This window comes from Bactrocera tryoni, chromosome 5 (genome assembly GCF_016617805.1).
Source record: "Bactrocera tryoni isolate S06 chromosome 5, CSIRO_BtryS06_freeze2, whole genome shotgun sequence".
NCBI lineage: Eukaryota > Metazoa > Arthropoda > Insecta > Diptera > Tephritidae > Bactrocera > Bactrocera tryoni.
In genome coordinates, this window is record NC_052503.1 from 36,060,594 (window position 1) to 36,087,036 (window position 26,443).

The 26,443-nt window shown below is 33.3% G+C and overlaps 1 protein-coding gene across 5 annotated transcripts in view; it reads left to right on the forward strand.

The window, feature by feature from the left end:
- The window catches only part of LOC120777987 (protein vein), a 132,020-nt gene extending 106,021 nt beyond the window's left edge, over positions 1-25,999 (forward strand). For 3 of the 5 annotated variants that reach the window (XM_040109627.1, XM_040109628.1, XM_040109629.1), the window contains exons 3-7: positions 4,412-4,580; positions 4,721-4,845; positions 6,685-6,808; positions 10,768-10,829; positions 25,116-25,999. In XM_040109627.1, coding sequence (XP_039965561.1) covers positions 4,412-4,580; positions 4,721-4,845; positions 6,685-6,808; positions 10,768-10,829; positions 25,116-25,222 — 587 coding nt within the window. In that variant the 3' untranslated portion in view covers positions 25,223-25,999. Of the gene's footprint in view, positions 1-4,411; positions 4,581-4,720; positions 4,846-6,684; positions 6,809-10,767; positions 10,830-17,322; positions 17,769-25,115 lie in introns of those variants that run through there. The other 2 variants (XM_040109630.1, XM_040109631.1) reach the window with 2 other exon arrangements.
- Positions 26,000-26,443: the final 444 nt, after the last annotated feature.

The window sequence follows — 26,443 nt, forward strand, 5'->3', positions numbered from 1 at the left end:
GACATCAACACTCAACTTTTGCCCGCCAGCCGCATCCTCCCGCCAATTGACAGCCCGATTGGCAGACAAAAACTTTCGAAATCTAAGAATACACAATTTAAGTGTAGCAACACAGAAAATACTTTTCATATACATAAATATGTAATAGCCGATACACCTACTCGCCGTATATACTATACTATACTATATACTATTAAATAATTCAGAATCGTGGCTGCTTACAGGTTGTATAGCAACAAAAGCATGCTAATTTTATAATAGAAAAACAACAAATACGTTAAATATACAACAAACGTGATTCATGCACGGATTGTTCCAACAACAACAAGGTTTTGTTCATTTTATTCGTTTTGCGCGCTAGCCGTATTTTTCATGTGATACGGCGGGGCGTATGAACAACATCTGAAAATGTGATGAAACGCGTCGCAACACAATCGTATATCTACCGAACGTAATCATGGCAAAAATGAAAATAAATCGAAGATTTCGTAGATTTACTTTCGAAACTTTTTCAATTATCTTAAACGATTATATTTTACTTTATTTAAATTTTTTTTGTTGAATTTATAAAAAAATTAGACTCTAAACGTAACTTGTTTAGCAAAATTAGAAATGAAACTATGTGAAAGTAGCTTTATTGTAGTGTTAGTAAAATTCATTAATTAATTAACAAAGGCTATTAATTAATTAATTTTAATTAAAAATTATAAAAATTAATTAATTAAATTTGTATTAAAATTAAAAACATTAATTAATTCAATTTTAATTAAAATTATAAAAATTATTTCACAAATAAAAAAATTAATTAATTAAAATTTAATTAAAATTATAAAAATTTATTAATTCATTTTAATTAAAGTTTTTAAAAAGTTTATTAATTAAGTTTTATATTGTTTAATTAAATTAATTAACTAATTCTAATTCAAAGTATTGAAAGTATAAAAGTTAATTAATTAAAATTAAATTTTATAATTAAAATTAAATTTTATAATTAAAATTAAAATTTTATAATTAAAATTTTATAATTTTATAATTTTAATTAAGCATTTAGTTAAATTTTTTATTATTTAACAAAATTTTTTAAATTAATTAATTAAAATTAAAATTTGTATTTTAAATTAATTAATTAAAATTTTATAATGAATATAAAATAACATTTATTAAAATTATAATTAAACTTTAATGAAAATTATCGAAATTATTAATAATATCTTAATTTTTTAATTAATAATTATAATTATAATTTAGTTATAATTTCAATAAATATTATTATATTAATTATAAGATTTTAATTTTAATTAATTAATTTTTATAGTGTTAATACTTTTAATTAAAGTTAATTAATTAATTTAATTAAACAATATATTAAAATTAGAAAATTTTATTTTTAATTAAAATTAGTTAATCGCCATAATTAATTATTTTTTATAATTTTACATAATATTAAATTATATTTTACTAGAATTTAACTAATTTATTAATTAAAGTTAATTTATTTTATTTAAGAGTTTTTCGTTAATTTTAAAGACTTGAAGAAGTATTTATTTCAAAGTGAGCTGAGTCGATTTAGCCATGCCTGGTTCGTCTGTTTATGTGCCAATTAATCCTCGGTTTTGGAGATATCAACCAAAAATTTTTTACACATCCTTTTCTCCCCGAGAAGCTGCTCATTTGTCGCTAATAACGACACAGTATGATATATAGCTGTGATATAAACTGTCTTGTGCGATCAACATTAATTTTCGGTTTGTGAAGCGTATTTCAGCTTCGACGCAATCAAAGTTAAGATGTTTTGTTTTTTTAGTTTTTAAGAACTCTTATGTAAATTGTATTCTGTAGCCTAAAAACCTCAAGATTTTCTTAAAACTCAAAGCAGTACTTGCAAATATCAGCTTCAAGCATTCCCACGCTGTCTCTAACGGATTAGCTGAACCAGTTTGAGCTTTTCTTCAATAATGAAAAGAAAAGACTTACCCCTAAAAGTCCACATTTAGCGAAAATAAAAATAGATCACGTGCTTTAGTTCACTTAAGGGCGTGTAGACGGGTATAAGTGCTGATTTGTGCAATCAACTAATATAAATAATTAAATGTTTAACAAGCACAAACAATTGAACTATTTTAAACTAAATTTATTTTTATATAAAATGCGCTTTTTACTCGCTGACTATTTAAAAGCATATCTTCCGAACGCTCGGGCGACCTTCCCAACGAGAGCATACTAAAGTTATATTTAAATGCATCTAAGTGTAAATATATGAATATATGCATGAATGTATGTAGATATCTTTCTTGAGTTGTCGCAAATCATTCGTGGGATTTATTTTGGTCAATGTGTCACATTCTTGCGCTGCGACTCACCGATCGATGACTAAGCGCGAATTGTATAACTGCGTAGAGTGCCGGGAGTCGCGAGTGCCCAGCATAAAAGTGTAGCAAAGGAGACGTGTAACATTGTCGGCTGATCGTGCATCACATGATGCAGCCTTGGCGGCTATGAATGATGAGAAATCAATTAAGTTACGTATACGACCGCGCGCACCTACACAGTACACCGCAATGCAGGTGCTGGGTGTGTGTGCTTCAGGTGGGCGTGAAACATGCGAATAACCAACTGTACTGCATACAGTGCAACTTTGTAAATGTTGCAAGCTAGCGTATTACCGAAATTATAATATTTTCGCATACTAGAGATATGCTTGTATCTATAGCTCACCAAATTTATAAACAAATAAATTCCGGCTGTTTACTTAAACAAATACATACACTATAATGCAGAGGGGAAGCACGCTGGTGCGGAATTCTTCGAAAATTAAACTAACTTAAGCACAAACAGCGTGCTTTTATGAGTTAATGTTAAAATCGCTGAAAATCACTTTTCTTGTGTGCTGACAACGCGTGTATATTTATATTAGTGGCACATACTATAAGCGCTTTTCGGAAAGTTTCTGTTTTGCTGGATTTTAGTGCATTTGTTGCAATGCCGAACTCAACGCCATTACTTCTACAAGAAAAAAATACTTGCTCTCCAAATAAAACACAAAAAAAAAAAACAGAAAAACGTCTGTATCTGCGTCGCTCGCCGTGGTTTTGTCTATTAGCGCCCATCTGTTGCTCGTAAAATTAAAAGAGTTTTAGGTATCACTTGTGTTTTGATCAGTCTAAAATTTTCCACAATCTTTTATAGATTCTTTTGGTATCGTTGTTTTTTTTTTGTTTTGTACTTTTTAAAAAGCTTTTATGATGTTTTGTGACAAGATTTGCATGTTTTATTCATCACCTACGGCGGCAGACAGTGTCGGTCAGCAGAAATTTGTTTGGCGAGTGGCTATGAAAAACATGTGTCCGGCAGATTGGCTTAAGCGAAATTTGCACTTTTTTATACATATAACAAACGATCAGCAATGGAAATTGCAATCGCGCCAGTTGTTGCTATATTTCAAATATTTATTTACTCCGAAAAGGGTTTGCCACGAAGTTGGTATCACCCAGGAGGAAACTTATATGTCTATATATATGTATATACAAATGATCAGCGTGATGAGCTGAGTATCATTTGTCTGAACCGTTATTGCATATAGCTGCCATACAAACTGAACGATCGAAATCAAGTCATTGTACGGAAAAGTTTTTCATTTGAAGAGATATCTTCACGAAATTTGGTACGGATCATTGCTTAAAACACAGGTACAATCTCGGAAGAAAATGTTTAGATCGGTTCACTATATCACACAGCTGCCATACAAATCGGGCGATGAAAAATTAGTTCTTGTATGAAAAACTTTTTTATTTAACAATATATTTTAACAAAATTTTACAGGAATTAATTTCCAAAACAAGGTTCCAAAATCTGAAGAAAAATTGTAGATCGGACTACTATTTCATATAGCTGCCATATAAGCTGAACCATCGAAGTCAAGTTCTTGTATGAAAAAGTTTTTTATTTGTAAAGATATCTTCCTGAAATTTTGCTTGACTTATTTTGCAAAACAATGCTACAACTTTCAAAAAAATTGTACAGATCGGACTACTATAGCATATAGCTGCCATACAAACTGACCGCTCAAAATCTAGTTTTTGTATAGAAAACTTTTTTGTTTGCCAAGACATCTTCATGAAATTTATTATACATTATAACCGTAAACAACAATATAATCTCCGAGGAAATTGTTTTGATCGAACCACTGTAACGTATAGCTGCCATACAAACCAACCCATCAAAACAAATTCTTTTACGGAAAACTTTTTTATTTATTAACATTTCTTGTTCTACACATGCTTCGTACTTTCATGTTTTATCTATTTTTATTAAATAATTAAAATATTTCATTAGTTTTGTTTCTTTCGCTTCAAATCCAACCGATACGATTCATTAGTAATTACGAAATATTTTTGCTTTAAATTGTTTACAGCACAGCTCGCATCGATACGAAATATAACCACCAATCGGACGATGGAAATCGGTAAAGAGTTGCACATTGTTTGCAAGGTGCAGGGCAGGCCGCCGCCTAAGGTCACCTGGTTCAAGGATGGCAAATCGATTAATCGCAATCGGAAATTATACAAATTTCGGCACTTCAAGTGAGTAACAACAAATTAAGCTAATTTATTTTGCACTTTACCAGTAATTATATGTCTAATTGTGTTTGCATGTGCTACAACAACAATTCTTCACAAACATCACCACCAACACCAACACCCACTTTGGAACACACCGACAGAATGCGCTCCGAGCTGATCATTCGTTCGTTTAACATCTCCGATACGGGGCATTACGAATGCCGTGCCAAAAATAAAATCAATCAGGAGCCAGCTCGACGCATCATAGCAATCAAAGCGGATCCAGGTGAGTAGCGCATCCACCGAATACAGCAGATGCGATCGTGAATAAAACAGCATATATACTTGTATATTTGCATTTTCTACGCCATATATCTGCGCGCTGTTTATTTTTTAAAATTTTCTTTTCATTTCTTTCGTTTTCGCTTTCTTCACACAAATTATTGCGCTCCAATTAATTTGTGATTTATCGCAACATTTCCTTTCTTACAAAATTATTATTGCTTGTGTAGATTATGTGAGCTGCAGTGCTGTGCCTTAAGTCCTCTTTGCACTCTCCACTTTTGTATATTTGTTGAAGAAAATTTATGTTAAACTGAAAGTGGCTCTGTAAAATGCATAACCGATCTCATAACCATTTGCAGAAGGAAATGTGAGGTGGAAATGAGTCAGCATAAATTACTATAATGCAGATTAAATCATAATCACAGATGGACTTCACATATATACTATATTGATTATAGTAGTTTCAGTTATTGAGTTTACTTAGTTGGATATTCGTTGGTCTTATGCATGGTCTTCGGTGCAACCTCAGTTCATGGCCAACAGCAAAAGTATTGATTGACATCAGGATCAAATAATATCAACACACACTCCTCAAATTGGACAAAAACCACAGCTGAGTCAACAACCGCATAAGCCGCTTTTATCTGATCACTGCACTGAAGGCTTTTTAGCTCTGCTCTTTTTTCTACCCTGAACAGGTTAAATTAAGCTGGTAACTCCTAGTAGGAAACATTGAAGACCCATCTTCATCTTAATTGGCGTTGACAACGCTTACGCGGTTACTGCCGAGCGCCTCAGTCGTTCTTCCTTTTCGCTGTGCGACCCCCATTGGAAATTCCAAGTGGAGCCAGGTCTTTCTCCACCTGGTCTTTCCAACGAAGTAGAAGTCTTCCTCTTTCTCTGCTTCCCTCGGCAGGTACTGCGTCGAATACTCTCAGAACTGGAGTGTTTTCATCCATTCGGACAATATGACCTAGCCAGCGCAGCCGTTGTTTCTTAATGAGCTAAACTATGTCAATGTCGTCGTATATCTCGTACAGCTCATCGTTCCTTCGACTACGGTATTCGCCAATACTCAAAGGATCATAAATCTTCCGCAGAATCTTTCTCTCGAAAACTCGTAACGCCGACTCATCAGATGATGTCTTCAGCTGGAATCCATCGGCCCCTGCCGCTTTGTTGTTCTTCAGACAGGTAATTGCTATGCGGACTTCTTCATGGTCGAACTAAGGAACATCCGCTCCATCGTCATCGAGTAAGGAATTGAGTTCAGCATCTCCTAATATTATGCTTTCACTGTCATTAAGCAGGCTGGAGAACTGTTCTCTCCATAATTTTAGTATGTTCTGGGCATCAATCACTAGATCACCTCTGAGGGTTCTACAAGAGTATGCTCCGGTATTTAAACCTTCAGTTCTGTCCCCTCCCACATGTGTTGTGATCGATTGTAACGTTGCGTTGTAAGCTGTTCGCTTTCTTCCCAAGCGGCACAACAGTCATCATCAGTCTCATCATATCTTAAGTCCAAATCATCCAAAAATTAAGTTATTTTTTAGATAAAAGCACCAAGAAAATTTAAATTGCAGCCGAGAATGTACATAGCCTTTAGTTATTACCCATCCATTGAGAGATAAGCACCCTTGCTTCTATAGAATATTACAAGCATGCGGTCTAGTTCCCTTTTTATGTATAGGACAGGCTTTGGCTGCAATTCACAGATCTGATTTGGGCTTTGCGGTTTTAATCAATTTTGTAAGGCTTCCGAAATCGCCTGACCTTTAATTGTTTGACTTACTTTAACTCTCAAACAAATAAACTAAATCCTTTTTTGACATTTCAGAGACACGTTCTACAACAAATCTAGCAGGCGGCACTGGCAAAGTCTGTTCCGATGATGCCGCTGAATTCTGTATGAATGGTGGCACCTGTCATTTCTATACGGAAATCAACTCATTCTCTTGCATGTAAGTATGGAAACAGGTAACAAAAATTAGAATATTTTCAGCAGTTCTAAAACTTAAACATGAAATTAGTACTAAATTAGTTAGTTAGAAGAAAAATCCATTACAATACAACGACACATACAAATATATGTATAGTAAAGCTGCATGAAGGGCAGCAGCGCATGGTACTGGATGCAAAACAACCTCAAAGAACAGCATGTCGATATATAAATATATATATGTACGTATAAGTATGTAGGCAGGCACATAACAAAGTAATCGTTCCTTAGCGCCGCACACAAGTTTTGGGGCATGTAACGCGTGTTGGGAAGCGGCAGTCGTCGAACACTGCCCCGGAATAATCACAAAGTGCGCGAGCGAGTGCATGTTGACGGCATAAGCAAACATATCTACACATCTAGATATATTATATGAGTATATTTGTATATGTATATGTAAATGTACACTTGAATGTGTGCATGTGTTTATGTAGTTGTAAAGATGCAAAGATTTCAGGGATCGCAGCGCATTTGGAAATAAATTGACGCGCTGAAAGACATAATTCACATTGCGCACACGCACTCCATTTGCGATACGAACACGTGCAAGCAGGGCAGGCAGGGCGCTGAACAAATGAAGATCACAAAAATGAAGGCAGACACAGCGCGCGTTCACGACAACCGAGTGCACTGAAGTACGCGCACGACACATGCATACACACATAGAGTTGCTGTAAACCGTTGCAGAGTATTGTGGGGTGGAGAAATGCTCCAAAAGTTCTTTTTTCTCTACGAACGACTCTAATTTTTTGGCGCTTCATGCTCTTGATTTAAGATTGGATTTCTTTATTTTTCCGTATCTTGTTGTCAAGTCAGCCAGATACAAGTATTTTGCTCATCTTCATTCCATCGGCAAAACAATAAAAATGTCAACAGTCCATTGATTACTTTCGACATCGTTCGTTTGACACATCTGTGGCGAAATCCAACGTTTTTCTCTGGTGACAATTGGAAGTATGGCGCACAGAGATTTGCTGTATGAACGCACGCGATTTCTGCTTAATAAACGGAAAAGTATAAAAATAAAATGATTTGTTTGGGGAACAGCGTGCCACTTTTGCGCCACCAAACCACAACGAAAACAGCGGCGGATGGTGACCCTCATTTTACACTAGCGCCGCCGCCGCCGCCGCCATTCTTAATAGTTAATTTGTTAAATCTCATAAGTGTACGTTTGTATGCTTAAAAATCAGAAACACATAAAAATAAAAAACAAAAGCGAATGTACGATGTGGCTAAAAATATGAAATTGAAAAACATCATAAAAGTACGCCCTACCAAAATATTTCCACAGCGCATACGCTTAGCACTTCGGCTGCACTTTACTTCAGCGCCCCGTACTCATACTCGTTTGTGTACGTATGGGCGCAGGCGTAAGTGCACAGTGTATTGTTGCGACATTTTATTAGACAAATATGCGGAGTCGCCCGCCACTTGCACCCTAATAGACAAAGTCGCCTTTGTTGAGTGTAAGTTTGGGCATTTTTTTTTTCAATAAGAGCGATGCCCATTCACAGTAACGTGGCGGTCTTGCTCATCATGGATGAAGTACGGCCCAATGACGCCGCAGGCCCATAAACCACACCAAACGGTATCTTTTCGGGAGGCAATGGTGACTCATGGAGTAGGTGTGGATTGTTGACAGACCAATAACGCATAATTTGCTTATGGACGAAGCCATTCCGCTAGAAATGAGCCTCATGGCTGAAGATGATTTTTCGATGGAAATCCGGATTCTTGATGCGGTAGCGGCAACCATATTCTCGAGACTACGGACACTTCTTTATCTCACTGACACGGGGACGTTTTGGATTGTGCCTGTGGATACAAATTTTTCCACTAAGCGCTCAATTGTTGAACTGACAGGAATGATTATGACGACAATAAATTGTACGTGGCGCTCTATAAGTTGAGGCCACTGACTCCGAAATTTGGTAGTAAATTTTAATAGTTTCGACTTGGATTGTATATCTTTCCATGGTGAAATGGCAAACCTTATTGAAGAGAAATGTCAAATGAAAGAAAAAAAGTATGGCGTCGTTTGCTTTCCCTATCGGGCAATTTTTGTAACATCCTTATTGAATAACCCGTCACTTGTATACATACTTAAAGGGAAGAAATAAAACGCACATATTTTATTGTTTTGACCAAGCATTTAGCTCTTCTATAAAGATAAGAGTTTCTCGAAGCGGCTGGTTCGATTAAATTCCAGCCCATGGACCCAAATTTCTTTAAGGAGCAATTGCGATCGTATGTCAGCAATAACGCGCCGCATATTCTCTTCTAAGGTGGCAATAGTCTCAAGCTTATCTGCGTAGACAAGCGACTTCACATAACACCATAAAAACTAGGCTAGCAGTGTTAACTCGCACGATCTTGGAGCCCACGCCACAGACTTACGACGGGAGACATGCTTTTCAATAAACTCGGTAGCGCCGTCTTGTTGGAGCTAAAGGTCCACGTTAACATCAACCAATTCTGGCATTAAAAAGTCCTAAACCATGACTCTATAGTGTTTCCCATAGCCTGTAACATTATGGTTGGCTTCATTTTTGTAGACATATGCACTAACGTTTCGTTCTTGTTTGATTACCAAGTCATTTTGGACCTAACCTGACCACCGAACATGCGATGCGCTTGATAGTCGTTCGGCTTCATTGCTTGAACGAGTTCGATTTTGTAAGTCCGCAATATTCTTCCGTAAAATCTTTCATAAAGTTGTTGCGCGTATTGGCGGATGAACACATTCCGATCTCCTTCTTCAATACATACTCTACTCCACAGTAATAAAGCCTTCGGTGCACACTATATGTCGTCCCTGAGAACGCGCGCTATCAATCATAATAGTGAATTTGTCATTTTGAGCACTCTTTGAGCACTAACGTACCAATGTGCGTATGCAAGAGCAACCTAGAATGCTACTATTGACTGCTCGTTGCAAGCGGAACACTTTTAAGGCACACATACACATATACGTCAAGCAACATGCATGCGTTCAGTGACTACGCCAGCGACTCTAGCGACCTGGTAACCACCACTTGAGCGCGCAATGCCGCTGTGTCCTCTCTGTATGTGCATTAGAGTCTATTCGTGTTTGTTGTTGGTGATTTATATTTAGACAAACCAATCAAGGGCTATGGTGTAAACAAAACTCCTTCAGCCAAAAGTGTCTTCGCGTCGGAGCAAGCTGCGGCATGAAATCGAGCCCGGACTGTGAAGGGGTGAATGGATTGATGTTGCAATCACTCAATGTAACTGTCTCAAATTGCAGTAAAACTAAATTGTTTAACTAAACTAATTAATATCTACGCTAACGCGGTCCACCATTGTTTTTTTTTATATAGAAAACATTAATTCTCCCAAGCACTGCATCATAAGTGCATCAAAGTTGTATTCTAAAAAATGTTAAAAATCTAATATGAGAAATTTTATAATTTATATAGTGTACTTGCTTGCTTTGATCGGAATGATTCGGAAAACACTTGGTCGGAGACTTGTTTCTTTGAGGTTTCTGGCGCTTCTGTGATAAAAAGGAAGCGCTTGTGTATTTTTATACCCTAAACAGGGTGTATTAAGTTTGCCACGACGTTTGTAATACCCTAAAGTAAACGTCGAAGACCCTATAAAGTAGATATAGGGTGATCCACTTCAAGGTTTCCTTCTTCGGAACTCTTTGGAACTTTTCAAGCGCCCATAGAGCGAAGCGATGTGCCTGACACGACTCACGCATTAGCTGTCAAAAACAGGCTATTGAAAAAAGTGCCTCTACTTGGATCACCCTATATAAACGTACATCTCAGACAATTATAGCTTTGTAAATCTATGATTCTCTGTTATTTATCCATATTTAAATCTGCCTTAAATTCAAACGCTGCAAAAATTCCTTCTAATATTTGATCGTTTTGTACTTTTCAATTTCAGATGCCCGGAGGGATTCATTGGTGAACGCTGCGACCGCAAGGAAGTCAATAATTTATCTCCCAGTACGTACAATAATGCCCAAGAATGTGAGAAGTTTTTGGGAGTTTATTATTGCTAAAGTAGGCTTTTCTATAGCATCACGTTTGGTTTAACTTGAGTAAAAAAATAAAAACTTCTTGCAATTAAAAGAAGAAACCCGCCACCAAGTGTTATACAGAAGTATGCGGCATAGAAGAAATTAAATAAAATTGAAAGCGCATACATACTTACAACTACTTACATACTTAGATATGTATGTACATATGTATGTATGTATGCATGCCATTCGAATCGAATGTTTTCAATTTAACTATCTACGAAATATACCAAAAATACATGTACTCATGCATAATGAATTGCACCATCACACACACATACAAACATACACGAAATCAACATTTACAAAAGCGCAATAAACCAAAAATTAGTTATAAACAATATAATACTGATAAAATAGAAAATGCTAACACATAATAATTATTTATTTGTTGAGTTCAACTGTAGTACGAAGTTGAACCGCAAGTTACCACAAACACAACCACACACACATATACACGTACATTTTTTTTTTGTGTGTGCATGTAACGCTGTAGAACTTTGCTAACACAAACAGGAACAGAAACAGAGACAGAGACAGAAACAGAAACGCTGTAGAACTTTTCTAACGCAAACAGGAACAGAAACTGAGATCCGAAAATAGTAATTTGTTGAGTTTAACTAAAGTAGGCGATGAAACGAAACTTATCCCAAACGCACAGATATAAATATGCATATTTGTATATGCATGTACCGTTGTAAAACTTTTCTAACGCAAACAGAAACAGAAACAGAAAAAAATAGTACAAATTCAAATTAAAACAGCTGCAAGCAACTACTTTAACGTATAAATACATGCATCAAAAAACAAAAAAAAAAATAAATAAATAGATATGATTTTTTAGCTGGGTACTCCGAAAAATAGTGAGCATTTTTGTAGTGCAAACAATTTCCAACATAATTATGAGTTTTCTGTTTTATTTATAAAATTTATAAGAAAAAAGTTATCTTAAATAAACAAACTTCAACCGTTAATAACTTTTAAGCAGTCAGGTTTACGAAAAAATCGTAAAACAGCTTTTTCGAACAGCTTTCGATTTCCTACAAAATTTATGAAATAAGACATTTTTTCAGTAGTTGGAAACGAGATTTGAATGTTTCTAGCTGCTAATAAGTAAACAGAAAACTGTAAGGTGGAGGACCTTCTCATTACGGTTAAAGGCTCGTACTTGGAGCTACTTTCTTAGATGTGTTTAGGAACCTATTTTCAGAGTATCAAGCGAAAAAAAATTTCAAATTTTTGACCCACCCTAATATGGGGATAAATACGTCTATATACGTTTTTCGAAATTCCTGCGTTTCAAATCGATTCTACTTCAAAATTTTCGTTTTTTTTTATCCACACAAATATTTTCGTCTTTATTGACGCACCCTAATATAGATATAGATACGTACATATATACACATAGTCTGGGGGATTTTCGTAATTACTGCGTATCAAAGCGAATCTACATAACAATTTTAGACTTTTTTTGACCCACCCTAATATAGGAATAGATATGTATATACACATTTTTGGGTGTCTTTCGTAACTCCTGCGTATCAAAGCGAATCTTCATAAATCTTTTCGATTTTTAGACCCACCCTAATGTAGGAATAGATACATATATAAACGTATTTTGGGTGATTTTCGTAACTCGTGCCTATCATAGCGAACCTACATAAAAATTTTCGTTTTTTTTGACCCACTCTAATATATTGTTGTATACGTATGTATGTATGTATGTATGTGCATATGTACATACATATATGTATACCCATATGTATTTTGGGTGTTTTTCGTAACTCCTGCGTATCAAAGCGAATCTACTTAAAAATTTTCGAATTTTTGACTCACCCTAATATAGGGTTAGATACGCGTAAACACATATTTTGGGTGTTTCTCGTAATTCCTGCGTATCATAACGAATCTACATAAAAATTTTCGATTTTTTTTGACCCACCTTAATATAAGGTTAGATACGTGTAAACACATATTTTTTGGTGTTACTCGTAATTCCTGCGTATCATAGCGAATCAAAATAAAAATTTTTGACTCTTTTTTGACCCACCCTAATATAGGAATATATACAACACATATACATACTTTGGGTGCTTTTCGCAACTCCTGCGTATCAAAGCGAATCTACATAAATGCACACACAAACACATACATACACATACACACATATTAATGAAGCTTAAATTTCGCAAATAATTTCAAAACACATTCCAACAACTAATATTTTTAATTAAATAAAAAAACATTTCAAATTCAGCGATTTGACACTTAAACGCAAAAGCAAAGCAAGTTGAAAGCTCAAAGTTAAAAAGTTAATAAAAAAAAGTAGTATTTAAAAGCCACTAAGCTGATGGAACTTCATGAGAATCGTGGAAGAACTTAGCGTACGATTTTGTTTTGTAAAAATAACGGTGCTATAGAAGGTTTATTTTACGCAATAATATATACTCCATGTTATTTACTTATTCTGTTCCTCTTACTTCTACTGCGCTTTCGTTGTTTTATTTAGTTTAATTTGTTTTTTACCATTAATAATACCACTTAAAAATATTTTATTATTTTTAAATTATTTATTAACTTTAGTTTACGTATTTATTTACAAGCAAAGAACTTTACAAAAAGAAAAAAAAAAAAACAAAAACAAAAAACTTAAACAAAAACAAAGGCAAAAAACATTATATATTCTAAGCAGTTTTAGAGGAAATGCATTAAAATATGCTTGCAAGCATTGAAACCAAGCAGAACTACAATAACAACAAAAATGTTAACAAATACTGCGAACCAACGTGTAATTACGAAAGTAATAGTAATAGATATTTCTGAAAATAAGAGGCTCTCTTGCTCGCGTCCACACACATGCACATACTATACATGCGCACACACACACGGCTGTAAGTGTGCGTGTCTGTGTGTGTGCAGACATGGGTACGCCCACATAATCTCATCAACTACACACTTCGCCGTTCTATTTATTTCAAATCATCATGGACACATACTCACACACACGCACACACACACAAACACATACATGCATATACATCTCACATATAGACCGTAAATAGTTGTAATACATAATGAAATCATAAAATTGATGAGATTTTGACAAATACTTTTTATTTTGGTACTCGCATAGCCTCACTCTTAATTCTAAAAAGAAAACAGAAAAAACGAAAATAATCATAATGGCATAAACAGTAGCGTGCCCCACTATGAAACATACCATATTTTCAACGGCATCTTTTCGCAAATCCTTTAACGAATTTAGCACATCTCAGCCCAACTGAAAAACTCAACAACACAACTGTCGCTCATAAACGTCACATTTGCGAAAACCATTTGCACCCTCCTCAACCACGTCACAGTTGAAACCGAGCGCCGAAATAGTGCTAAGCAAAGGTATTAAGTTCAGAAACAAATATTGATTACAGAACACCGTTCCTTATGCCTTATAAATCGATCGAGTTCAGAAACAAATATTGACTACAGAACACCGATTTTTCTAATCATTTCTTCGTATCAAGTTCAGAAACTATTATTGATTACAGAACACTGATTCTTCTACCATATCGATCGTTTCATTTGAGCAATTTCTTCGTAGCATTTTAGGTCAAAATTGTCACTTGTCATAGCTAAAATACAAAACTGAGATAATTTTATTCAAGCGAAGCCGCTCTATATGTATATGTATTCTTAAGGGGTTACATGGGTTTCTTCGAACAAAAAACGACAACATCGCAATAAATTTTGCTCAACACTTTTTTTTGTGAAAAATTAAATATTTTATAGAACTTATTAATCGAAGGATACATATTTCACAAAGATTTTTGAACTTTTCAAAAGTGAAATATTCAACACAGACGTCAAGATAAGGGAATGAAGTAAAAAGAAAAAAACGTGGTTTACATACGAAAATTGTGAAATTTTTTTCCAAAAAATTCAAATTTCTTGTTGTCTTGTTTTAAATAGTCGTAATTGAAAGCAAAATCTTTGTTCAAGACCTTTTAAATTATACCTCGAAAACCTGTATTAAATTTAATTAGCTCGTGCAATAAGTTTCCGACAACCGACTTTGTAAACACAGTTTCGAACAGAACGCGTTTAAGGCTTAAAGGAGGTATTATAGTCTAGAGGCATGAATCTCAGGTAATTTTCAATTTTTACTATCCATTTTTTTAAGTTATTTATTAACATTAAAAAAAATACAGAACACACTCAAAAAAAAAAATTATAACTTTCAAAAATTAACAGGGTGTCTCAAGCAATTGATACGAGATCATAACCAAGATTTTAAGCTTCTCAGCAATCTAAAACCGAAAACAAATTATTAAGAGATCATATACAATTTGAAGGCCGAAAAAACGCGAATTTTCCAGAATTTTTCTGAGAAAAGTTTTAAATTTATTGATCCAAAGATTTGTACACATATTATGAGATCTCTTAACTGTATTTTAAAACTTAGTATTAGTAACAATATTTAACTGGAAAGGAACTACAGCTGACCTCCGGGAGCTGCTCTCAAAACAGACATTTTGTGCTGATCTTTCTATTTCTGAGCTGGATCTTCTGAAATTAAAAAACTAAACAGATATTGCTAAAGTAATGTTAAATCTAGTAAAGCAAATCGTAGTAATAAGCAAAATAAAATTTTTTGACAAAATGATGGTTTCTAAAAAAAAAATCGATTTTTTACCAAAGTGTCGGCCTTAAATTGTTTATAAAAAAACTATTTTCCTGTGAGAAGACATCTTGGATTAATTACTAAAAAAAATATATTTAATAACCTCGCGTTGAAATTTGAAACTAATCGGCTTAGTCGTTTTTGAATAATTTTGGTCACCACTTTGAGAAAAACGCATTTAAAGTTTGGAATATACTTTCAAGCACTCTAAAACGCCTTCTCAAATTTGGGTGTAACTTCGAAAATATTAACCGGAATAATATAAAATTGTATGTGCATAATGTTAAATATATGTACATTAAGAAAATGAAATGAAAAAGATCGATTTTTTGAAAGTTCTAACTGTACTATATAACAAAATGGACACAAATTTTTACACGAAATGGTGACTGCCTACAAAAAAAACTTTTGTACTACAATTCTTTTTTGACTGTTTCAAATTTTTTAAAAATATTAAAAATTGAAATTCGAGGATAGAGTGAGATTATAAAGAAGGCACTCTAAAAATTTTAGGTAAATCGATGCCGTAGAAATTGAGAAATCGTGGCTATCGTTTTGAAAAAGACAGTTTCGCGAAAAATGCGTTTCAAATTTAAGTTCCGGCTGAACCAGTACTACTTTTTCGACTGTTTCAAAATTTTAAAAAATTTTAAAAAATTGAAATTTGTGTTTAGGGTTAGGTTATAAAGAAGTGCTGTAAAAATTGTCTGTGAATCGGTCCTGTGAATCTCAAGTTTTAAGTTCGAATCGTGACTATCGTTTTGAAAAAAACAGTATCGCGGATCAGCAAAACACCTTTAGCTCCAAAAACTCTCAGTTCTCAGAAATCTCTTTTCAGACATATTCTTAAATAGTTAAACATTGATAATATATGTGGAAAAAATCGATTTTTTTATATTTCTAGACTAGAATACCCCTTAAAGCGACTATATAGCTGACCTCTCAACTTTTAAAGGCTGTATCTGCAAAACTGTTACTCGGATCAACTTGCATTTTAGGCAATATGCTAGAGATGTTATGGCATTAAATAGGACAAAAAACAGTCGATTTTTTTGAAGCGCTGAAGCCCATGTAATCACTTAAGACTAGTTGTTTTATGCAAGTATTGCCAAGCTAACTATTTTGGTTTGAATTTTAGTTTCTTGATTTGAATTTTAGTTTTTTTTGTTTTGAATTTTATTTTATTTTTTGGTTTGAATTTTATTTTATTGGTTTAAATTTTGGTTTTTTTGGTTTGAATTTTTTTTTTTTGGTTCGATTTTTTTTTTGATTTGAATTTTAGTTTTTTTTTGTTTTGAATTTTATTTTTTGTTTTGAATTTTGTTTTTTTTTTGTTTGGTTTGAATTTTAGTTTTTCTGGTTTAAATTTTAGTTGTTTTTTTGGTTTGTATTGTTTAACACTTTGGCTGTAGCTGCACTGCATTAATAATATTTGTGGTTTGGTATTTGGGTAGTTGAAGCCTCTTCTAGTTATAGTTCTTTAGATCTTTTTTTTGTTTGATTTTCTATTTAATTTCGTACTCCTTCATAACTCCCGCTTTCATACGCTTTAGTCGGAGACATTATTCACCTAAACAAACTAACTAGTTTCTCCCTTCTTTTGACTTTCACTCCAAAGTTGTTTTAGCGAATAAACTGTAATACTTTTAGTGAATTTTGAGTATTGCCATTTTGAATTTTTATTTGCAAATACACACAGCAAAACAATAATCTATTTATTATGTTTTGATTTTTTTCACAGATTTTTTGTTGCAATCTACGGCCAAATACCTACCACAATTAACTGTATGATTTCTGTTGCGTTTTTTTTGTTTTTTTTTTTGTTGTTTTACCTTGTTAAGATTAACGAGTTTTGGCGATTTCTGTTTAATTATAAAGCGAAATATTTTGTTTATTTAATAACTGCGCTGAAAAAATTGTGAAAACGTACATTAGAAGCCAATAATATTGAACTCAAAATCAACTGCCAGCGCGACGATTTGTGACGAGTCGCGAAAGCGCTCTCTTGCATATATACATATGTATGTTTGTCAATAAATAGTTGTGCATAGGTCTGAGCAATAAACCTGAGCAGTGGGTTGAGCCTAGTCAGTTGTGCCGTTGAGATGATGTTTACCGCTATTTTTGCCAACATAACCAAAATTATACATTTTAACGAAACACGCATAAGTGTGTAAATATAGTATAAACATGTGTATTATATAAAAAAAAATACATAAAAAAATTATATAACAAAAAAATTATCAAAGAAAAATTATAAAAATAAAAAAGTTATAAAAAAATAAATTATAAAAAAAATTATATATAAAAAAATATTTCATATACATATATGGTACAACAAGCATGTTAATGCCGACAGAACTGCGCACATCAAACTGATAACTAAAAACTCCACGTAACCGAACGATACTTGCGAGCACAAAATTCAACAAAACAAAAAAATTGCAATTTTGAAATATTGTTTGAGTTTTTTTCGAAACATTTGCGCTCACAGTGTAATGCTGAGCGCCTCGGTTTTGCAGCGTCGTTGCAACCCGCCGACTTAGACAACAGTATTTAATCTAAAGGATTTCTAAACTAAAAGTTTCCTTCCTACTTTTTAAATAAATAAATTTATGTTAAATATTATTTCATTTTACTTTTGCTTAAGGCGTTAAATTTAATACTGTGTTTTTGTTTTAATCACGAACAAAGCGCAAATTTTGCATATATTTTCGAAAATATATTATGTATTTGCCCGTCAGCGTAGCCGTAAATACAACTATTGTAATAAAAGTGTAAATATAAAGTATAATTTTTTTTTTTTATTTTTAATTTTTGTCCTATGTTTAAGAAACAATCGACTCACACACGAATATTTAATGAATATTTAAAGCATATTTAAAGCAAATAATTATATTTACTAATCAAGCACAAAAGAATTTATTTAGCAACAAAATTTTGAAAATGAAATGTACGCTCCTCGTTGCTGTTGAAAACAAATGAGCGAGAGAGAGAGAGTCAATATTGAACTGAGAATGAGTATGAGAGCAGGCTTGCACTTGCTTCTATTTTAACTGACACAAAAAAATATTAATTACGATTTTTAGCGAAAAACACGTGCGAAAGCGGTTATACACACATATATCACGTGAATTTAACCGGTTTATAACCGAAACAGTAATATGTACACGTTGTTTTAACGAGTTTATAACTGAAACAGTAATATATTCACTTGAGTTTAACCTGTTCATAACCGAAACATAACCGATAAAAAATTATTCACGTGATTTCAACCGGTTTATAACCGAAACGTAACCGATAAAAAATTATGCACATGAATTTAACCAGTTTTTTCCGATAAAAAAATTATTCACGTGTTTTTAACCTGTTCATAACCGAAACATAACCGATAAAAAAATTTTGTAATGTTTCAATATTTGAAAAATACGCCAGCTGTCGCGCACTCGACAGTTTAAATGACGAAAGCAACGAATACGAAAAAAATGGCGTGAACCCTTTATACACCCTTTTGCAGTCGACATGCAAAGGCATATACATACATACATATATTTTGAGTAGAAATAGAACGGATACCAAATATTATAATTTTGTAATTAATTTATTGTAATTAATAAAAAGTAAAGCATAAAATAAACTTTTGTAAATTGTTAATATGTAGCGCAAAAAATTATAGTAAGAAAGCAAAGAGAAATATAATGATAAAACATAAATTAATACAAAAACAAAACAAAAACAAAAACAAAAAAAAACCAAAAGTAAAACTTTATAAGCAACATTTCACTAAACCGCATAAGAAACCGTTACTCAAATGTCGTTTCTTAAGTTTTGCTTAAGTATAAACATAAACTTTTTGTAAATTATTATTCTTTTTAATTAATTAACTTGCGTTTAATTTTAAGTATAACTAATTAGCTGTAGTTAGCTTAGGCAAGAAGTAGAAGAAATTAAAATTCATTACTTTAATAAAAACAAAAACAAAAAAAAACTCTACCGTTTATAATGCTGCTAAGCGTGTCTATAAACATTATGATAATTATTTGTATTTACATTGTTTAAGTGACTTTACTTCTTTAATCTTAACAGTCAAGAAACATGAATGATTACGTTTGAAAAAAATGGTAATGATAATAAAAATATATCGAAATTCAAAAATATTTAAACGAAAACATGTTTTTTTATTTACTTTTCATTTACTTTTTATTTAGTTTTTGTTTTTATGCCATTTAGTTCATTCGCCTAAGTCCACTTGACATACAAACATATTTGAGGTAAGCATTTTGTTGTATTTTGTTCAGTTGTTTTACCGTAATTATTTTGAGTATTCATTATTTTATGTTTTGTACTCATGTTTTGTGTTTCTCTCTGTGTTTTGTGGTTATGTTTCCGCTTTTGCTTTGCTCTATGTCCGTAATTAATGCACATTTAAGATTTGTTGTAACTAATTTTTTGCGCTATTTAAGAAACAATATACCGCTATTCAAATCCTAAAGAAACTTAGATTTATATGCTGTGTTGTGACATTATTTAAGGGTGTTTTTTTGAGACATGTGATTTTCAGGAAGAAATGAAACGCATATAATTAGGCTGTATTATAAAGATATTTGAAAAAGCATTTCAGACAACTGACCAAATAAATTAATGCCGAGAGACAACATTTTACAGCAACAGTGCACCTTATATACTCTTATAAGGCCTCGGGCTTAAAATCACTGCAGTTAACCAGAAATTATGCATTCTCGAAGAGCTTACCCTCATATTGGCCAACAGATAGCCAAAAGATTCCAGATCTAATAGATTAATTCATTGTCGGCAAAATATACCGGAACTATCTGTCGATCAAGCTATCAGGGTTATGACCTTAACTCGGATCATTCTCCAATCTATTTAACCTATAGTAAAACTGTCATCTTCAAAGGCAAAACAGCGGCCTTGGGCAATAAACGTAAAGATTGGGAATACTTTAGAAATATCATGGAATGTTATGAAAGTAAATATGACTCTATATTAAATACTGAACAACTGGAATTTGAAATTATTCGCAGCTAGGAAAAGTACTACGGAAGTAAGGAAAATTGCTGTAAACTCGTTGCCTAGTTGAAAATCAAAATATTTTAAATCAAGTTTCTAATGATCTTAATCAGAAAATTATGAGGTTTAAAAATGAAAATTTCGCAAAATATCGGTCCCTAACCAATAAAAGAAATTTCGAGTACGCTCTTTGGAAAAGCTGTAAGAGATTACAAACACCAAAATCTCAAGTATGTCCCATTAAAATGCTGATAGTTGGAAACGAGATAATTCAACAAAGTGGAAGTATTTTCGTATTAATTAGCCAAATTATTCTCCCCATATGAAACACACGTAGATTTTCTTTCTGTTTCCAGTCAAGAAAGCGAAGAAATTTGAAATTACACAAGCATTGAGCTGGGAAAGAAAATCGAAAATATGAAAAACAAAAAATTCCCGGTTACGACCTGTTTACTGTCGAGGCTCTGAAACAGCTTCATCCAATAAGTATAGTAAAAATTACCAACATTTAAGATAAAAAGACGTTATTAACGCGTAGGATATGATGTACTTTCTTACTGGCTCATAATACTTCTACCGATGCTATTGAAGATATTTTAAGAAAATTCACATAAAACGTCTCAATAAAATCATAGAATGAAAAACCATAATTCCAGTGGATAAATTTGGGTTCCGAGCTAACCATTCTACGATTGATCAAATCCTCAAAATTACACACATTATTTAAAAAGCCTTCGATGAAAAAAATTCGGTTCTACCGTGTTTTTGAATGTTGCAAAGGCGTTTGATAAAATTAGCCACAAGGACTGCTTTCGAAATTGAAACTGACTTGATCGAAACAGCATTATGATATCATAAAAGCATGTATTTTATTATTATCATATCGACGGAATATTACATGCATCGCCAATATCGAAAAACCTTCAAAACCACACGTCTAAAAAAACACCCGAGCACTCATCCTCAAAATTTCTATGCCGCATCGCAAGCTGAAATTTCCTTTATATTAACCAAGTACCAACTCAAATAGATAAATTGTAAAATACTTTTAATCGGAAAGCAGAATACATCCAATAGATATATATGTAAAATATATAAGTAGGATATATAGTATACTATATGCATATGCTAATACACTAACACTAACAAGAATATATTTTTTGGCATATACACACAGGAAGAATATAATTTGAAACGGACACTTCGCTTTGACCCCCTCTGTCGTCTCAAAATGCTTGCCTTTCATCGACCTTTTCAGGCAAGGAGACAAAAAACAGTCCGGGGGAGCCCCATCTGGGCTGTAAGGCAGCTGCGTAAGCACTGCGATGCCGGTTTTGGTTAAGTAACTGTTCACAAGAAAAGCGGTGTGAGCCGGGGCGTTGTCGTGGTGCAACTTCCAATCAGCTACGATGTCTTGTCGGACCTGATAGACCCTTCGTTTGAGTCTCCACTTAAAACTTTGCGTAGACGGTTTGTCCAGGAGAACAAATTCATGGTGGACGATGTCTTTGATGTCAAAAAAGACAATGTTTGTCCTGTTTCTCCAGGTGCTCCTAGACAACTGACCACTCGTTCGTTGGCTAGGAACGCCTTCTACCGAATTCAGTCGGTGCGCACTCGCTCCGAAGTGCAGTCGCGGCAGAGGAAAATCAGTCCTATGCCCATGGCATTAGAGTTCGGTCAACACATCTTCTCCTTACATATTACGTAATTTTCCTCTAGTTTGGACCCAATTTTTACCCTCTTAATAGTATAATATGCCAAAAATGCTGTTCCTTCTTCTATCTTCCATACAACACCAAACCAAAACTATTCCAAAAAAATTAAAGAAATATTTTACAAATAAGTTAAGTGTGAAATGGCTGCGAAAAAATTCCCATTGGCCCCATAACACTTGTGTCAATGAAGCTATTCACGTTTAATATCTTCAATTGACTCAAAACGGTTTCCCCAGAGCGCTCGTTTGAGTTTGCTGAATAGCCAGAAGTCATTCGAAGCTTAATCAAGTGAATACGGTAGTTTTGGCGAAAAGTTCACAAAGAATCAATTGGTCCAGAACTCCGGCTTCTTTTTACGAATAATTTTACTTCAACGATGCATAACACCCAAACCGTATTCTTCGTTGACAGTTTGACTAGTCGGAAGGAACTCGAACTGCACCTCATCCCGATAATCGAAGAAAACTTTCAACAAAACGTTTACTTTTGATCTGCTTTGACGTGTTTTTTTGGCTTCGTCTCACCTTGGCCACGATATTCGATCGATTGATCGTCTGTTTCTGGGTCGTAAGCATTGATCCAAGACTCATCGTCTGTAATAGTACGTTTCTTAACATTCCGGTAGTCGGAAAGCATTGTTTCACAGATGTTAACGCGACGCTGTTTTCGAAAAAATTGAGTGATTTTGAAACCAATCATACTTTCACTTTTCTTAGACCCAAATGATTTTTCGAAATGGTTTTCACTGATCCTTGCAACATTCCAACGATGCCAGTAAGGTCTTTGACTGTTTATCGTTGATTCTCCTTTTATTTAATTGACGTGTTGAGCATCAGTTGATGTTGATGGCCGTCCGGAACATGGTTCGTCGTTAACGCGTTCACGGCCCTTTTTGAGTAACTTGTACCAATAAAAAACACTTGCTTGCGACAAACAATTAGCACCGAAGGCCATTTCCAACATTCTTAACGTTTCGACACAAGAAATCTGATTCCGCACAAAAAATATAATAGAACTTCTTTGTTGAATAATTTAACACATTATAAAAATCGTCAAATGATCTTTATGACAAGCATATACTAAACACTAATGATTATTTTGATGTGGCATTTGGCACAGATGTCACTGACAGTCATCCCAACCTAGAAAAATTATATCAGAAATCAGTTAATAAGATACCAAATTTGTGAAAATGGATGAAATCGGATGAAAACCCCGCTCACTCCCCATATACCGGTACTGTTCAAAACTACTGAAAGTGCGATAAATCAATAACTAAATACACCAAAGACATTAAATTTTACCACCGAGATGGTATGAGAGAGCCCACTTTTTGGTGAAATCCCATATCTCGAGACCCGACTAACCGATTTCGCCAAAATTTGGTTCGTGGCATTTTTTTCATATTTCTATATCCCATTGTGAAAATGAGCGAAATCGGACAATAACCACTCCTACTTCCCACATAGCACAACCTTAAATTCCATTTGATTCGTTCAGTTTCCAGTACACAAATCAAGAAGAAATTAATATAACGGGATAAAACTTTGCACTAATAATGCCTTTAGTGTGTGCCACCTTATGTTAAAAATTATTTCAATCCAATAAAAACTGCTCAAGCCCCTAGGTACCGAATATTTAGACCTCGGTAGCTATAGTTGACTTTTGATGGAAAATACGGTCAATGTGTGATATTTATAACTGAAATTAAGGGATAATCCTTCTCTTATAATGGTATGTCTGTATGTCAAAAACGGGTTAAATCGGATCAATACTTCTCTTAGCCCCAAACATACCTAAAATAAAGATTTTCGAACCTCCGGCCAACATCTGAGTTATGGTAATGAAAGTAAGAGAGCATGTTTTACTCATAACAGTGTATTTTTGTGCCGAAAATAGTTAAATTTGAGCAAAAACTTGGCCTAGCCCCCATATAACTAATATCCGGATTGTCGACTGACTTTACTCCATATGATTGGTTTTTTATTATGTGAAATGTTAATAGTACGTGGTATTGGGAAAAATAGATAAATACTAATATGAAAATTCTATAAAGCCTTACTTAAAAAGCCGAATATCTCGTGAAGTAGATATTAATGATTGCGATTTTAACCTCTGACCTTTTTCATAACAAATAAAATTTCCTACAAGTTTGTCACAAACATTTTTTTTATAGCACCTGTCATTTACGAGATATATAAAAAAAAATGCGAATTTCGTGGAAAAGTCAGGTTTACAGCCCCGTACTATCTCACCGGTATGAGTTTCGACTTTATCGCAATGGGCACTTTTATAGAGTGTTCAATTCTGACGCATATGTGTCTAAAGTCAAAGCGATGCCATAAAATACCTCTGAGCTATAGAACTTTAAAGATAAAGAATCACGATTGTCGTGTATTTTCAATGGAAAATTTTTACATGCCTTGGTCCAGTCCTCGATGTTAATGTTAAGGGCTCAAATTTTCAGGGAATTTTATGTAGGGTATTTCCAAGGAAATTTCATGAGGGGATTGAAAATAATTAATAGTTAAAAAAAAAAAAACACCCTAATGTACATATAAAATAAAAATATATAAAATTGCTAGGATTTCGATACTCTGGTTGACGTTTTACACCATAAAGTATTTCCCCGGCTTTGATTTTTGCAAGTTTCAAGAGTATAAAATGTTCGGTTACACCCGAACTTAAACCCTTCCTTACTTGTTAAATATACATACGTTTATTTAAAATATGAAATTGTTAATAATAAATTTGAATATCTGTATTTCCCTTTCTAATTTAACAGATATCACTATCAAAGTCGGTTATATAGCAGATGATCCCAATTCGTATACGGAATCAATAGCGGCAAATCTTCCTTTCGGTGGGACCCAACTGATGCCTGTTGAGTAGAATATTCATAATGAGAAGAAAGAATAAGTCAATCAAATATTAGACTCATCTAAACGTTATATATGTGCATGTGTGTGTATATGTATGACAACGCTTTGCTTCGAAAACTAAACGACGTACATTATATAGTACATACTTACGTACTTATATGTTATAGAAATTAGAATTACTGCGGCGAGAAATGAAAACGAGCATTCATAAAGACATTAACAATAATTTTATTTAAATACGTAAAATATGGTGTTTTGTGATTGATATTTCTTAACTAAAGTTTCCAAGTGCTTTTAAGAACACTAAGTGATTCCAGCCATTAATTGTAAGCGGTTCGTGTAGCATAAATAATCGGTTAAAATATTTCATAATTATCATCATTTCATACTCTAATTTAGTGCTTATTGTAAGTCGTTTTTAACAATTTGTTGAAAATTTATTGCTAAGCTCATAGAAATAGCGTTTATCGATTAATTTACTAATAGTATATCGATTGTGCTTAAATATTTTCAATGTATGATTACATATTAATTTACATCTGTATGTATATGTACTACAAGTGCAGCTTATACTCATATTATTATATTATACATATACACTTATAAATATATATAGTTCTTACAGAAGATAAATTAGGAAGAAAGCCAAAGAACAAAGCTGTTAAATAATATTAAAATGCTAAAAATATGTTATCGGTTCATTTAGTTAGAAGCTTACTTTAAACCAACAGCGTTATTATACTATATATGTAGTTCCGTTATAATTTAATATGTTTTTCACACATATGTACTTATTTTCTATTGTAAGCTTTTGGCTTGTTTATTAATTTACAAGCAAAATCATAAAAAATATGCGATAAATGAAAATTATTAATAAATATTCTAATTGAATGACAGTGTTTGTTGTATTGATATATCGGCTGAGAAGTTTATTTCGAAGAGTTCTGGGCATTGATAGTTCTCGGAATTAAAAGCAAGTTAATAATAATAAACAAGAAAAAACGTTAACTTCGGCTGCACCGAAGCTAATATACCCTTCACAGGTGCATTTTTTTAGTAACTACGTGTCCAGTTTGTATGGCAGCTATATGCTATAGTAATCCGATCTGAACAGTTTTTTCGGAGATTATGTTATTACCTTAAGCAGTAATCCATGTCAAATTTCGTGAAGATACCACGTCAAATGCGAAAGTTTTCCATACAAGCACTTGATACCGATCGTTCAGTTTGT